Source organism: Lagenorhynchus albirostris, chromosome 7 (assembly GCF_949774975.1).
Source record: "Lagenorhynchus albirostris chromosome 7, mLagAlb1.1, whole genome shotgun sequence".
In the NCBI taxonomy this organism is placed as follows: domain Eukaryota; kingdom Metazoa; phylum Chordata; class Mammalia; order Artiodactyla; family Delphinidae; genus Lagenorhynchus; species Lagenorhynchus albirostris.
Window position 1 is genome coordinate 100268225 of NC_083101.1, and position 16586 is coordinate 100284810.

Consider the following 16586-nt stretch of genomic DNA (forward strand, 5'->3'; position numbering starts at 1 on the left):
CTTCCCTACCGTCCACACTGAATCAATCCCCTGGTCTGGTGGGCAGTGGAGGGAAGGGCCAGGAGGGAGGTGGGTGTGATTCTAAAAGGGCAACAGGAGGGACCCCTGTGGTGTGGAACTGTTCAGTATCTTGACTGTGATGGTGGATACAAGAAGCTACACAGGTGGTACAATTGTATAGAACTTAATATACACAAACACACTCACACTACACACACACAGTAAAACTGAGGAAATCTGAATAAGATCAGAGGATTGCATCAATGTCTCCTTGTGATACTGTCCTAGAGTTTTGCAAAATGTTGTGGGAAACTGTGCAAAGTGAATGAGGGCTCTCTCTGTATTAGTATTTACAATGACATGTGAACCTACAGTTACCTCAATAAAAATTTCAACTGAAAATAAGAGCTCAAAGTAACTCCAGGGCCCTCAGGATGCGGCCTGAACCGCTTGATACAGCTGACAGGGCCCCCCTCAAGGGCATTTCCAGCCTGCCCATCTCCCAGCCACACTCTCCCCTCACCCCCATAGACCTTACTAACTGTTCTCCATGACTGTTTCACACCCCAGGGCCTTTGCACATGCCATTCTCTTGCCTGTCTGCTCAGCAACACCTAGTTCTTTGAGATCTCACTTAGCTATCGCAGTGAGCACCCTACGCAGTGCCTGCACACAGCAGATGCTCAATAAATACCAGTGGAACTGAGCTCTCTCCTCTTCCCCCCACACTTTCTCTGATCCCTCTTCTTCTAATCCTACCCTTCCTGTAAAGAATTAACCAATAAGGTATAAAATGAAACACTTTATAAATGCTGTTTGGCCTGATTATGAAAATAATGCAACCTCCCTGTGGAACATTCAGAAAATATGAGAAAGTATAATGAAAAAACTTTCACCCTGGTGTCCTCTCACCCACAGAGAAACGTTTAACATTTTGGACTATTTCTTTCATCATATCTTTTAAAACCAAATTGTGCACAGAATTTTTGTGTCCAGCTTTTTTTTTTTAAACGATATTGTTTTGTGCACATTTTTCAATGTCCTTCTAAATGGCTTTAGACTATTTCAGTCTCTAAAGCGACCATGTTCCATAGTGTCATTTCTCTACTCTTAGACATCAAGGTGTTTACGATTGTTACTAGCGTAAATTACACCAAGACAATATTGAGCAGCTACTATGCGGTTCCTGCTAATTGTTACGAATGAGAAAGCCGAGGCTCAGAGAGGCTAGGTGATTTCCCCAGAGTCACAGAGCTGATAAGTGGTCAGGCTGGGATCACCAAAGGGTACATGACCCCTCTTGCAAGTTTAAGTGGCTGCACACTGGAGGCTTCAACAAGTCCACTTGTGCTTCACTCACCAACACACATTCCCAAGAGAAAGTGAGTATTTGAATCTTGCACAGAGTAGCTCACTGATGCACTTCTGTTGAATTGGACCAGAGACCTGGGAGGCCACTTCAGGAAGGTAGTAGACCCTGGCTCTAGATGAAATATGAAGACTATATGCTTTATGGCTCTAAGTCTGTATGTGCCACCCTCATGTCCCAGGCTCTGTGCTGCCCCACAGGCAGGGCCACCCAACAGATTCTGAGTGCGTTTCTGCAGTCAGAGGACCTGGGTTCCAGTCCTGACTCCGCCACTTCCTGCCCTGGACGGGTGACTCCTTTGCCTCACTTACCTCATCTGTAGGAAACACTTCACTCAAAACCTCCTAGAGGAATGAAAGGGCTGGATGCACAGTGGGTGCAGAACAGTCCCTGCCGCGTGACGCTGCACCACATGTCGCTGTGCACTCCTGCCCCGCTGCAAGGCTGCGGGCGGGAGGGCACCGCACTGCGAAGACTCCCTGCCTGAGCCAAGCTGGGAGGCAGCGCCCTCCTGCCCGACCACACCCCACAGGTGCCACGGGAATCACGTTCCCAGGGCGCGATGATGAGTCCAAGGGCGTGGACTGTTTTCTCTTTTATTCTTGGCTCTCGAGTTTTGTTGCCAAATCACCTTCCTAACTGTCTGGGCGTGTCCAATCCCGGAAGCACAGCCTGAGACTCAGTGGAGGCCCGGCTGCTGTGCTGGTCAGTGCGGGGAGGCTGGCAAGACACACACCGATACATAGAAACAATGAAATATGGGAGTCAGGAGGTGGCAAACGCTCCGGAGAAAACCGAAGCTGAGTAAGGAGGAGAGAATGTGAGGGAAGAACGGGGGCGGGGGGGAGGGGGGCCGGGGGGCCCCAGGAAGACCCCGCCCTGCGAGGTGGCACAGGCAGAGGTTCAGAGGAGGGAACGAGGAGCCCTGTGGGGTGGAAAACTCGCATTCCTCTGGGCTCAATAGCACTTAACTTGCATCATTCCTGCACTATGCATCACTTCCTATTTGTGTTATAGTTATTTGTATATTCCATTTCTCTCTCTTAGAAAACTATTACAAGTACAGATACCTTGTGCACGGATACCACGGGTCCTTAACCATCTCCACAGAGGTCCTTAACCTCTGTGGTCAGCAGCGCATATCACGGGCCATCACTCTCTGTTAAAGTGAATCAGATTGAACCGAAACCACTTGAAAGCCTGTAAGGTATGATTAAAGTAGAAATCATTTTAGTGGATATTATTCATGATTACCCATACTAGGAAGAATGGAGAAACCAGTAGTTTAAATCTATAGAACTGCAGAGGCTCCACCTTGCCTGTGTGTTAAGTCAAAAGGGAAACCAGCGATCAATCAGGCAAACACTGGTCCAGCCATTTGGGAAAGTGATTTGGAATGTGTGTCAATGGGTCTGGACCTGGCCCTTCAGGAGGAGATCGTGGCTAAAGCAGTCAGGTTGGTCAAATATTTCACGTATTCCAGTGGTCCTATCTTGGCCAGCTATCTATCAGGCCCTACTATCTGGCTTTCTCACGTTCGGAAATCTGCAGTGTTCCATCACAACCACATTTGTTTTATTTTATTTTTTAAAATTAAGATGTGGTATAGGAAATTCCCTGGTGGTCCAGTGGTTAGGACTCTGCACTTTCACTGCCAAGGGCACAGGTTTGATCCCTGGTCGGCGAACTAAGATCCCCACAAGCCCCCACGGCATGGCTGAAAAATATGTAAATAAATTAGTTAATTAATTAAGGTATGGTTGATTTACAATATTATATAGGTTTCAGGTGTACAACATAGTGACTCACAATTTTTAAAGATTATACTCCACCTATAGTTAGTATAAAAGACTGGCTATATTCCCTGTGTGGTACAATATATCCTTGTAGCTTATTTATTTTATACGTAGCGGTTTGTACCTCTTAACCCCTTACCCCTATCTTGCCCCTCCCCCCTTTCCTCTCCCCACTGGTAACCACTAGTTTGCTCTCTGTATCTGTGAGTCTGCTTCTGTTTTGTTATATTCACTAGTTTGTTTTATTTTTTAGATTCCACATATAAGTGATATCACACAGTATTTGTTTTTCTCTGTCTGACTTATTTCACTAAGCATAATACCTTCCAAGTTTATCCTTGTTGTTGCAAATCGCAAAATTTTGTTCTATATTTTGGTTGAGTAGTATTCCATTATATGTAGTAGTATTCCATTCCATATATATATATATATGGAGAGAGAGAGAGAGAGAGAGAGAGAGAGAGACAGAGAGACAGAGAGACAGAGAGACAGAGAGAGACAGAGAGAGAGACAGAGAGAGGGAGGGAGAGATTTATTTATATATGCCACATCTTCTCTATCCATTCATCTGCTGATGGCACTTAGGTTGCTTCCGTATCTTGGCAATTGTAAATAATGCTGCTATGAACATTGGGGTGCATGTGTCTTTTTAAATTAGTGTTTTTGTTTTCTTCAGATATATACCCAGGAGTGAAATTGCTGGATCATACAGTAGTTCTATTTTTAGTTTTTGGAGGAACCTCCATACTGTTTTCCACAGTGGTTGTACCAATTTACATTCCCATCCACAGCGTACAAGGGCTCCCTTTTCTCCGCATCCTAGCCGGTATTTGTTATTTGTGTTTTTTTTTTATGATAGCCATTCTGACAGGTGATATCTCATTGTGGTTTTGATTTGCATTTCCCTGATGATTAGGGATGTTGAGTATCTTTTCATGTGCCTGTTGGCCATCTGTATGTCTTCTTTGGAACAAAGAAGACTCTTCAGGTCTTCTGATCATTTTTTAATCGGGTTGTTTGTTTGTTTGATTTTGTATGAGCTGTTTATATGTTTTGGATATTCATTCTTTATCAGCCATATTATTTGCAAATATTTTCTCCCATTCAGTAGGTTGTCTTTCAGTTTTTGGGTGGTTTCCTTTGCTCTACAAAAGATTTTAAGTTTAATTACGTCCCATTTATTTATTTTTTTTGCCTTTGTTTCCTTTGCCTTAGGAGAGAGATCCAAAGAAATATTGCTACTATTTATGTCAGAGAGGGTTCCACGTATGTTGTCTTCTAGGAGTTTAATGGTTTATGGTCTCACATTAAGGTCTTTAATCAATTTTGAGTTTATTTTTGTATATGGTATGAGAAAATGTTCGAATTTCATTCTTTTACATGTAGTTGTCCAGTTTTCCCAGCATCATTTGTTGAAGAGACTGTCTTTTATCCGTTGTATATTCTTGCCTCCTTTGTCATAGATTAATTGACCATAAGTGCATGGGTTTATTTCTAGGCTGTCTATTCTGTTCCACTGATCTGTGCATCACCACCACTTTTAACGAATGTGGACACTTTATAGGCAAGAAGGTAGGGAACACCTTCTGCTTCCTCTTAGGAGGCAGCGCCCCCTAGTGGTTCACATCTCGCACCGCCTTGAGCATTTGCACTCTCCAGCGCCAAGTTGTAAACCCAAAGGGTTTTAGAGAACATCTGGCCCAAGCATCTTGATTTCAGACATGGAACCAAAAACCCAGAGAGCTGTCAATGGGATCACCACCCCTCGGCAGGTTAGCAGCAGCGCTGAAACGGGATCCAGATTGAGGTCTTCTGAGCCCTGGAGTCACACATCTGCTCAGAAAGCACAATTGTCAGGAGTGGCTGGGATAACTCTGCCTTTTCTCCAGGGTGCACATATTCACATATTCTGGTGGTTCTGTGTTGGCTGGATATCTATCAGGCCCTCCTGTCCTGGCTTTCTCAGATCCAGACATCCATAGTTTTCTATCCATATACTGGTTTTATATTTTTAAAGTATAATTTCATTCATATAATCTATTTTCTAGGATGAATAATCATTCTTTGTCCAGGTGGAAGTGGCAAGAGAAAGACACAGACCTGGGAAACCAGCTTAATCCTTGTTCAGGGAGGAGCCCGGGACACCTGGGAACAGGTGGGGTAGGGCTGCGCATAGACTGGATCCTGGGAATTTGGCAAAGCCACAGAATATGGGGTGACAGGTTCTGAAGACCAGCTTCTCCCACGTTATAATTTTGCTCCCCCCCTCACTTCCCACATGCCCCCTCCACCCGAAAGTCTCCTACTGAGAGAAGATGGAGACTTTCACCTCACACAGTCATTTAGAGGAAAAAAAAAGTAAAAAAAAAAAATTGGTCCAAATCTCATTCCCAGACACCTGGCTTCTGCCAGCTCAGACCACTTTGTCTCAAAAATGCAGCTAAAAAAAATAAAAAAATAAAATAAAATAATGCAGCTAAAACAGGGAGGGGAAGGGCCAGACAGAAATGGGAGCTCTTCTGCCCCACGATGGGCTGGCATCTGGCAGGGCCCCTCCTCCGGCCACAGCCCAGCAAAGCCCTGCTGGCTCCTGGAGAGCTCAGAGTGGCCTGCCCAGGTTGCTCAGGGTTGGCTGAGGACACAGCCTGACTCCGTTCCATTCCAGCCACTGGCATTTATAAGGCTCCTGCGTGTCCAGACCCAGTTCAGCACCCCAGGGGAGGGAGAGGAGGTGAGAATCCTGCTGTCGCCAGCCCCTACCCCTGGGGAGAAGGTCCCCAAGAGCCCGCAAGGGCAGTTGCGTGTTTGAGATATCTGGGGAGGGTGGGAAGACATGGTTCAGAAAAAAGGCCCAAACCCCAAGGGCTAGCTTGTCACCACGATGGCAGGAACACTGCTGCAGACTGAACTACATCCCCCTAAATTCATATGTTGAAGCCTAACCCCCAGTGTGATGGTATTTGGAGACGGGCTTTGGGAGGTGATGAGGGTTCAATGAGGTCACAGGGGCGGAGCCCTCAGGGTGGGGTTCATGGCTTGATGAGAAAAGGAAGACCAAAGCCCTCCCTTTTTCTCCTGCCACCGAGTTAAGGACAGCAAGAAGGCTGCCGTCTGCTCGCCAGGAAGGGGGTTCTCACCAGGAACTGAATCTGCCAGCACCTTGAGCTTGGACTTTCAGCCTCCAGAACTCTGAGAGGTAAATACCTGTCGTTTAAGACCCCAGTCTGTGGTATTTTGTTACAGAAGCCCGAGATGACTAAGACAGCCTCCTGGCCGCAGCTGGCTTTGGTAACACCGTGACCCTGGGGGTCTTGTCTCCATCTTCTCTGACGCACAGTTACATTCCGCGGGTTACTCTGAGCCCCCGCTGCCCTCCCACCAAAGGGATCTGCCCAGTAAATCGAGGCACCCTAAAGATGTGGGAAGAGTGTTGTGTCTCCCCAACACCACCTTCCCCAGGTCACTGCCCTACCTTTCCTCCAGGTGACACCCATCCCCCAACTGGCCACTAGTGCTCTAGGCTAGCTGTGTTTCTCAGAGTGTGGGCTGGGGACCCCTGGGGGTTCCCAAGACCCTTTCGGGGGTTCACGAGGTCAAACTATTTTCATAATCAAACTAAGGTCTTATTTTCCTTTTTGTTTGTATTCTCTGGAGCTGGCGATGTGCCAGCAGCAGCCAAAGCACTTCCTCCAGGCTGATGGACGTGTACGGCGGAGAGCTCCGGGACCCCAGCCTCAGGTTTTCTCCTCAGGAAACGAGGGGTTGAATTAGATAACAAAGGCTACTTGTTCTTCTTTCTCTGAATCTTGGTGGAGGAGCAACACAAGGAAAATCAGTGAAGTCAGAGGCCCGTCTCCTGCTACTGCCCTCCTTGGTTGCTAAGAGACCATAGCAGAGATGCTTAAGCCAGCGCAGCACCAGTCTTTGAACATGGCCCCTCACTCCTTGCAGTTTCTACCTTGGGAATTGGAATTATTTTCCTTTAAAGGATCCCTCGAGCTCCTGAGCTGTTGGAAGAAAAGAAACAAAAAAAAAAAAAGAAAGATAAAAAAGAAAATGCAGCTCCCTATGGCTCAATATAAATAATTGATGGCCATTCAGTCTCATTCTCCTAGTTTTTCCTTATTAGTCCAATATCTATCTGCCTACCTATATATCTATTTATCTATCTATCATCTGAAAACTTTTCAAATTATGGAATATAACCTAGTTAAGAATTTATATTTTATACACAAAAGTACATAAAATATAAATATGAACATAATAACTAATACAAAGCAAACACCCATATAATTACCATCCAACTCAAGAACTGGAATATTACTGGCATCCCAGAAACATCCCCACAACCCACAGGCTCCTTCCCCAAACTGCCTCCCTGCGCTGAACGTAAACACTACCCCCCCCCCACCCTTTTGTTTGTTTGCGGTACGCGGGCCTCTCACTGTTGCAGCCTCTCCCGTTGTGGAGCACAGGCTTCGGACGCGCAGGCTCAGCGGCCATGGCTTCGGACGCGCAGGCTCAGCGGCCATGGCTTCGGACGCGCAGGCTCAGCGGCCATGGCTCACGGGCCCAGCCGCTCCGCAGCGTGTGGGATCCTCCCGGACCGGGGCACAAACCCGTGTCCCCTGCATCGGCAGGCGGACTCTCAACCACTGCGCCACCAGGGAAACCCTCCCCCACCCTTTTTTTTAATGGTAATGACTTGCCTGCCTGTCTCTCTCCAACCTCTTAATGCTTAATGTCCTTGGAGGGCTCCAGGGCTCAGATTTGGGGGATCCCATCCAGGCTCCTCGCCTTAACTACTTCTATATGCTGCCCATTCTAGAATGTATATCAGTAGCCTGGCCCTCTCCAAAACTCATCAGACTCCTGTGTACACCTCACCACTGGGTATCCAAGTGACACCTCAACTGGGTTGTGTCCCAAACTATGCTCCTGATCGTCTCCCCAAATCTGCCCATGTCTCTTTTCCTTTTAACCCCCAAATTCACTCCAAGTCCTGCTTGCCTTCTCTGGATCTCCAGAAACTGATCACTCTTCACCTCCTCTACTTGTCACCTCTCATTTAGACGATTGAAATAGCCCAGCTGATCCCTTTGCTGCTGGCTTGGCCCCAACAGTCAGTTTTTGAGCCCACAGGCCAAGTAATGCTTTTAAAATATCATTCAGATCCTGTCACTCCTCTGTTCAGCATCTTGCGCTGGCTTCCCGTCGCCTCGAGGGTGAAAGCCAAAGTTCTTACCACAGCCCAGGAGCTGAGGCACACAGAGCTTATTTGGCAGAGACTTAAACATCCATACTCCCTTTCTCAAATGAACAGAAACCATCCTTTTTAAGTGGTAGAATGCTACCTGGTGAAAATACTACATTTCCCACCTTCCTTTGCAGATAAGCACAGCCACACAACTAAGTTCTGGCCAATGAGATGAAAGCAGAAGTTTGCAAGGCATTTCCTTTGGAAGTCTCCTTAAAGGGAAAGGAGAGTGTCCCTCTTCATTTTCTCCATTCTGCAGCTTGGGATCTGGATGTGAAGGCTGGAGCTCTAGCAACCATTTTGGATCATAGAGATGAGGGCCACACTCTAGGAATGGTGGAGGAGAGAACCTGAAGGAAGCAACCTAGGCTGCTCACCTCTAAACTGCTTTTAAATGTGAGAGGAAAAACACTTCGATTTTGTTTAAGCAAAGATTTGGGGGGTGTCTGTTAGTGGTAGCTGTATTGGGTCATTGCTGATACAAGGAACCTATTCAAAGTCAAATAGCTCAGAAATGGCTGAGTCAGAATAAACCTGGTGGTTTAAGTCCGGAGCCTGGGGTCTTTACCACTCTTCCGCCCTCTGGTGAGCACTTGAGAAACATGAGATGATATCATTATCATCATCATTACATAGTAGCAGAGCAGGCTCCTTCTTAGGTTACCATATGTTAATTGGTCATAAAATCAATTTAGTGTGTCATAACTATCATTAAAAAAAAAGAAATCCAGTAGAATGAAACAGAAAATACTAGGGTGACAACTCTAAGACATTGATGAAAGAAACTGAAAATGACACAAATAAATGGAAAGATATTCCATGGTCATGAATTGAAGAATTAATATTGTTAAGATTTCCATACTACCCAAAGCAATCTACAGATTCAATGCAATCCCTATTGAAATTCCAATGGAATTTTTCACAGAGACAGGACAATCCTAAAATTTGTGTTGAACCACAACAAACCCCCAATAGCCAAAGCAATCTTGAGAAAGAATAACAAAGCTGGAGTCATCATGTTCCCTAATTTAAAACCACAAATCTATAAGAATCAAAACAGTATGGTACTGGCATAAAAACAGACCCTCTGCCCACCAACCCCATGCCTCTCTGACCTTGTCTCCCCTTTGATCTCTCTGCTCCAGTCCCACTGCTGTTCCTCAAATGCCCCAGGCCTGCTCCTGCCCCAGGGCCTTTGCACAGGTTTCCTTGTGCTAGAACTGTCTTTCCCTGGGTCTCCTTGCCTCCTTTTAGACTTTGCTCCAATGCCATCTTCTCTGGGAGAACTTTCTTGACTGTAATATTTTCACTTCCATCCCCCACCCCTCTGGCATTTCCTATACACCTTCTCCATGTTTTATTTCTACATTTAGCCTTTAAACCTTGGAGCATACTGTGGTACGTTATTCATTTGTTTTCTTCTCCATTGGAATGTAAGCTCCACAGCAGCAGAGCTTGCTTTTTTATTTTCCTTGTTTTCTTTCCACTGCTATTTCAATACATTTGTTTAATCAATATTTGTGGAATGAATGGCTGGATTTCTCCGAGGCCAGGGAGTCCTGAGAGCAGACACAAAGCTGACCCTGCTGCCCTGCATGGCTCCCCAACCCAGCATTCTCTCTCACCATCAGTTCCTGACTTCTCTCCTTTTGGAAAATCAGAAGTTCATACCTCTCTCAGTTTTCATATTTTTACAAACACATTCACTTGTTCCCTACAAAGTCAGGGAAAGTTCTGTCCGTTTAATTGAGGAGCAGAGAGAGTAGAGAGAGAGTACAGATGCTAGGCAGGGATTGGCTGTATTGCGGTAACTGCAGATTTTTTTTTTTTTTTCAGAGTCTGTGTGTCAGGGATTGTTTAATAAAGAATTTGTCTGGTCTTTGTCCCTGGCTCTGGACAGGAAGCCTCTAAACCCTTGGAATCTCCCCAGTGATAGGAGTGTCTTTGTTGTTTATGTCGGTCCCTCGGCCACACCTGAGTTTATGCTAATAAAATGACTCATGGTTTGCCCCTGGCTAGTTTCAGGATGGCGGCTGGCCATGCCAGAAAGACCAGTTATGTGATTAGAAGATTGGGGCTTGGGGCTACACGATATCAGTCTGACTTCCCAACCTCTGGAGGAAGGGGCTAGAGATTGAATCCGATTATGTAGCCAAGGATTCAACCAATCATGCTGATGTAATGAAACCCCGATAAAACCTCTGGACACCAAGACTTGGTGGTACTTCCTGGTTAGTGATGCACATCTAGTTGCCTGGAGGGTGGTGTGTACTGAGGACAGGAAAGCTGCTTGTTTAGGACCTTCCCAGACATTGCCTTATATGTTTCTTCATTTGTCTGGTCCTGATTTGTATCCTTTATAATAAAACTGTAACTGTAAGTATTGTGCTTTCCTTAGTTCTTTGAGTCATTCCAGAGAATTATTGAACCTGAGGGTATTGTGAGAAGCCCAGAATTTGTAGCCAGTTGGTCAGAAATGCAAGGGCCTGGGGACTTCAGAACTTGCAGCTGGTGTTTGAAGTGAGGGTCGTCTTGTGAGGGGGACTGTGCCCTCAACCTGTGACGTGTGGCCTAATTCTGGGGAGGGAGAATCAGAATTGCATTGCAGGGACTTCCCTGGCGGTCCAGTGGTTAGGACTCCACACTTCCACTGCGGGGGGCATGGGTTCGATCCCTGGTCGGGTAACTAAGATCCCGCATACCAAGTGGCGTGGCCAAAAACGAAAACAAAACAATTTTTTTTTTAATTACATAGAATTGCATTGCAAGGGGGAAACTCTTTAGTCATCAGTGCTCTTTTAATTGCAAGTGGAAATTGCAAGCTCATCCACTCGAGCTCTCTTAAGCACAAAAGGAAGTACCACGGCTCATGAAATGGGGGGAGTCCAAGCGTAGAGTGAATTGAAGCCCGGATGGATCCAGGGACCCAGATGGTCAGGCAGGCCTCCTTCTCACTGAGGCTCTTCTCTACAGCCTTAGTGAGGAGCCTGGCCCTGCCGACTCCTTTGGATTTCTGGCTTCCAGAACACTGAGGCCAACAAAAAAATGTCTGTTGTTTTAAGCTACCCAAATGTGTGGTAATTTGCCATGGCAGCCACAGGAAACTAATCTACCTGTGATTCCAATGTGTTGGTTTGAAGTGGATTTCTCACTACCTGCCACTCACGCCTCACCACCCCAGCTTAGGACCCATGTGTGAGGGTGAGGGGTGAGTCTGTCCTGCTAGACCTCAGCTCTCCAGGCCTCAGGCCACCCTCTGCTCTGGTGAGCGAGCAGTGGAAACTCCCAGAGGTGGGACCCGGGGAGACACAGGTGTGTTATCCAGGGAGCACCTCTGGTTTCCCACTAACAGTGGACTTAGATCTCTCTCACTTTGTACAATTCACGTGACCTTTCTGGACTTACACTGATAAAATGAGTAGTTTTAGCTTGTGATTCTGTTGCAAAGGATACGTTGCTTCTTCAGACGGGCAGTTCAGGTCCTGAGAGAGCAACAGAGAGCGAGAGCGAGGAGAGAAATGAGGGTTAGAGCAGCCACCAGGTGGCGACATCTCTTTCTGCAGCTGGACAGCAGGTGGACTTCAGTTCCTGCGCTGGAGGGATGCCCCAGACCTGCCCATGGGGCCCCTTATCGAGCTCTCAGGGGAAGCTATCGAGATAGGATGACCGAGGCTGCGCCTGGAAACTTATATCCAAGAAAAACGATGAGTCTGATACTTGATTGGTGATTATTATATGGAGAGAGAGGGTGATAAGAAAGAAGTCTAGAATGACATGCAGGTTTCTGGTCTGAGTTACCAGGTAGTGCTCAGAGGAAGGAGGTCTGGGAAGGATGCTAGGCGGCATCTAAGTAACAGCTGCTAGGAAGCAGAAATAGTGGTAACTCTCGAGCAGAAGGAAATGAAAGGCGGAGGATGGTATCTGGAGGTCGGATGACCCTCCCTAATATGAGGCCCAGCATAGTGTAGTGGTCTAGAGGAGGGGTTGGAAGACACTGCCCATGGGATTGGCCTGCCACCCACCTTCTGTAAAGAAAAATTGTTTTATCGGAACAAAACCACACCTATGCATTTACGTGTTGTCTATGACACATTTCACACTACAAAAGCAGAGTGAAGTCAGTTTTGGACAGAAGTCATATGGGCTGTGAAGCTAAAATATTTCCTGTCTGGCCCTTTGGAGAACAATTCTGCTGATTCCTGGTCTAGAGCAGCACTGCTTAACTTTCAGTGTGAATTCGGACTGACCTGGAGATGGTGTGAGATGAAGAGTCCGCTTCAGGAGGTCTGAGACCAGTCCTGAGATTCAGAGCTTCTATCGGGCCCCGGTCCTACTGATGCTGCTGGTCCGGGGACCATGCTTTGAGAAGCAAGGACTTAGAGCAGCGCTGTCCAATGGAAATAAAACGTGAGCACGCAAGTAATTTGCAAGTTTCTAGTGTCCACATCAAAGAGGTAAAAAGAAACATGTGACATTAATCTACTATTTTATTTAACTCAGTATAGCCCAAATATATTATGTCTTATGTAACCAATACAGATTGAGATATTTTCTTTATTTTGCGGGGGATACAAAGTCTTTGAAATCTGGTGTGTACTTTGCAGCCCATCTCACTTAGGACTGGCCACATTTCCTGCGGCCGGCAGCTGCCGTACCGGACAGCCAGCTCTGGAGTAGACTGGAGCCAGGCTGCTCGACGCCAAGGCCCAGCCCCACCACTGGCTCGCTGTGTAGCTGTGGGCAAGTGATATCACCTCTCCATGTGTGCTTCCGCACCCTATAAAGTGAGAATAATAAATGCATCTCCTCAAGATGTTGTCTTCAGGATTACGTGAGGTGATGAAGTGCAGCCTGTCTGGCATATCATAATCTGATGCTATTAGGATGATTCTGTCCAGTAAAGGAAGTCCTTTGAGCCTGGTTTCCCTCCCCCATGCCCCAGGGACAGAGGGTAGAGTTAAGCATACACACCCCTCAGTTCTTAGCCCATTGTTACCCCTTCCTGCAGGGATCTTCTTTTCCTTCATCCCACAAATGTTTATTGAGCCTTTTTTTGTGTATCAGACCCTGTGCCGGACACTGGGGATCCAACACCGAAAGAAACACACGAGACCCTCCTGCCCCTGTGGATTACATTCCGGTAAAGACCTCCCAAAGAATATAATGAATAAAGAATAAGCTAGGAGGTAGTACCTTGGGGAGAAATTAGAGCAGGGTAAGGGGCACGGAGAGTGCTGAGGAGGGGTAGAAGTGTCAGCTTTAAGTAGGTGGCCAGGTGGGCATCCATGGGACAGGAAGTCAGGGAAGGTCCTGAGGCCAGTGGGGCTGGAGCAGTGAGTGGGGAGAGAAATAGATGTGGTGAGAGAGGTGTGGAGTCGGCGGAGGCATATTGCGTAGGGCCTTCCGGGCCATTTTAAACACTTTGGTTCTTTCTTGGAGTGAAATAGCCAACTGGATGGGTTTTGCCAAACAAAGGTCATGATAGGAATTGCGTTTTTCACAGCTGTCACGTTGAAGAGACTGGGTAGGGATGGGGCAAGAACGATCCGTGCGGGCCGGAACTGAGGCTTCACTGGGATGTGAGAACCAGGGCAGACCTGGGCAAGTGGGTGTGGTTGGCCAGCCTAAAACCAGAAGCCCAGTTTTTCTTTTTTTAATTTTTATTTTCGATTGGAACGCAGCTGATTAGCAGTGTGGTGTTAGTTTCGGGTGTACAGCAAAGTGATTCAGTTATACCTATACCTGTATCTATTCTTTTTCAAATTCTTGTCCCATTTAGGTTGTTACAGAATATTGAGCAGAGTTCCCTGTGCTCTACAGTAGGTCCTCGTTGGTTTTCTGTTTTAAATATAGCGGTGTGTGTCAATCCCAAACTCCCAATCTATCCCTCCCTCCGCTTCTCCCCTGCTAACCGTAAGTTCATTCTCTAGGTCTGTGAGTCTGTTTCTGTTTTGTAAACAAGTTCATTTGTATCACCTTTTTTAAGATTCCACATATAAGCAATATCGTATGATATTTGTCTTTGTCTGACTTACTTCCCTTAGTATGATAGTCTCCAGGTCCATCCATGTTGGTGTAAATGGCATTATTTCATTCTTTTTAATTAGCTGGGTAATATTCCATTGTGTATATATACCACATCTTCATCCATTCATCTGTCGATGGACATTTAGGTTGCTTCCATGTCTTGGCTATTGTAAAGAGTGGGGCAATGAACACTGAGGTGCATATATCCTTTCAAACCATGTTTTTCTCCAGCTATATGCCCAGGAGAGGGATTGCTGGATCATATGGTAGCTCTATTTTTAGTTTTTTAAGGACCTCCATACTGTTCTCCATAGTGGCTGCACGAACTTACATTCCCACCAACAGTGTAGGAGGGTTCCCTTTCCTCCACACCCTCTCCAGCATTTATTATTTGCAGACTTTTTGATGATGGCCATTCTGACTGGTGTGAGGTGATACCTCATTGTAGTTTTGATTTCCATTTCTCTAATAATTAGTGATGTTGAGCGTCTTTTCATGTGCCTCTTGGCCATTTGTATGTCTTCTTTGGAAAAATGTCTATTTAGGTCTTCTGCCCGTTATTATTTTTTTAACTTTTTATTTTATATTGGAGTACTGTTGATTAAAATGTTGTGTTAGTTTCAGATGCATAGCAAAGTGATTCAGTTATACATATACATGTATCTGTTCTTTTTCAAATTCTTTTCCCATTTAGGTTGTTACAGAATATTGAGCAGAGTTCCCTGTGCTCTACAGTAGGTCCCTGTTGTTTATCCATTTTAAATACAGAAGTGTGTACATGTCAACCCCAAACTCCCTAACTATCCCTCCCCTCCACCCTTCCCCCTGGTAATCATTTATTGATTGGGTTGTTTTTTTTTGATAATGAGCCACATGAGCTGTTTGTAAATTTGGGGGATTAATCCCTCGTCAGTCTCATCATTTGCAAATATTTTCTCCCATTCTGTGGGTTGTCTTTTAGTTTTATGGTTTCCTTTGCTGTGCAAAAGTTTTTGAGTTTAATTAGATACGATTTGTTTATTTTTGTTTTAATTTCCATTACTCTAGGAGATGGATCAAAAAAGATATTGCTGCAATTTATGTCAGAGTGTTCTGCCTATGTTTTCCTCTAAGAGTTTTTATAGCATCTGGTCTTACATTTAGGTCTTTAATCCATCTTGATTTTATTTTTGTGTATGGTGTTTAAGAATGTTCTAATTTCATTTTTTTTTACATGTAGCTGTCCAGTTTTCCCAGCACCATTTAGTGAAGAGACAGTCTTTCCTCCATTGTAGAGTCTTGCCTCGCAAGGAGACCAGTTTTTTCTGTTGTCCTCCTTTCATAGCCCATCTGTGTCCCCCATCACATCCACTTCAGTGTATAATAGTCGAAACATGCACACCCTCGTTAAGACATACAGTGTTGTGGGCCTCCCATTTCCATAAATGGCATTATGCTACCAATCTCATATCTTTCTTCAGTATTCAGCACTGTCTTTAAGACCCACCCACCCTGCTGTACTTGCCTCGCGTTGTTTCTAACGGCTGCACAGTGCTCACAGCACACACCTGCCACCTTTTACTTAAATAACACTGCTGAGAGCATCCTCCTGGAGTTCCCTCGTGGGCCCAGGTAGAAATGTCTCTGGGGAATGCTAGGTCTTGGAAGTGTGCACAGCTAACTTTAAAGTGCTGCCAGCTTGCTTCCCAGAGCACCTGAAGTAGTTTCCGCCACGACCAGCAATACTGAGGCGACTGTCCCCACGTCACTGCCGACACTTGAAGTTTGTCAGTTCCAGGGTGCGAGGTGGCAGCTCTTTATTTCCATTTGCACATCTCTGGCTCCTTCAGTTTCTTCCTTCTTGTTAGTCATTCAGGCTCACCCTTCTGTGGATCACCCACAATCCATTTTTCTGTTTTTCTTTTTTGGCTGCACTGCTTGGCTTGCAGGATCTTAGTTCCCTGACCAGGGACTGATTGAACCTGGGGCCCCGGCAGTGAAAGAGCCTAGTCGTAACCACTGGACCGCCAGGGAACTCCTCCCATAGCCCATTTTTCTTTTGGATTTCCTCTTTCTGGCTGATTTACAAGAAACCTTGCATAACATATATTAATCCCTTTTCAATTTTAGTCACTGCAAATACCATCTTGGTCTGCCA

General features: G+C 45.8%; 1 protein-coding gene across 1 annotated transcript in view; it reads right to left on the minus strand.

The window, feature by feature from the left end:
* Window positions 1-2976: 2976 nt before the first annotated feature.
* The window catches only part of ENTPD4 (ectonucleoside triphosphate diphosphohydrolase 4), a 56157-nt gene continuing 42547 nt past the window's right edge, over window positions 2977-16586 (minus strand). Inside the window, exon 13 of the mRNA XM_060155679.1 lies at window positions 2977-3086. Coding sequence (XP_060011662.1) covers window positions 3002-3086 — 85 coding nt within the window. The 3' untranslated portion in view covers window positions 2977-3001. The remainder of the gene's footprint in view (window positions 3087-16586) is intronic.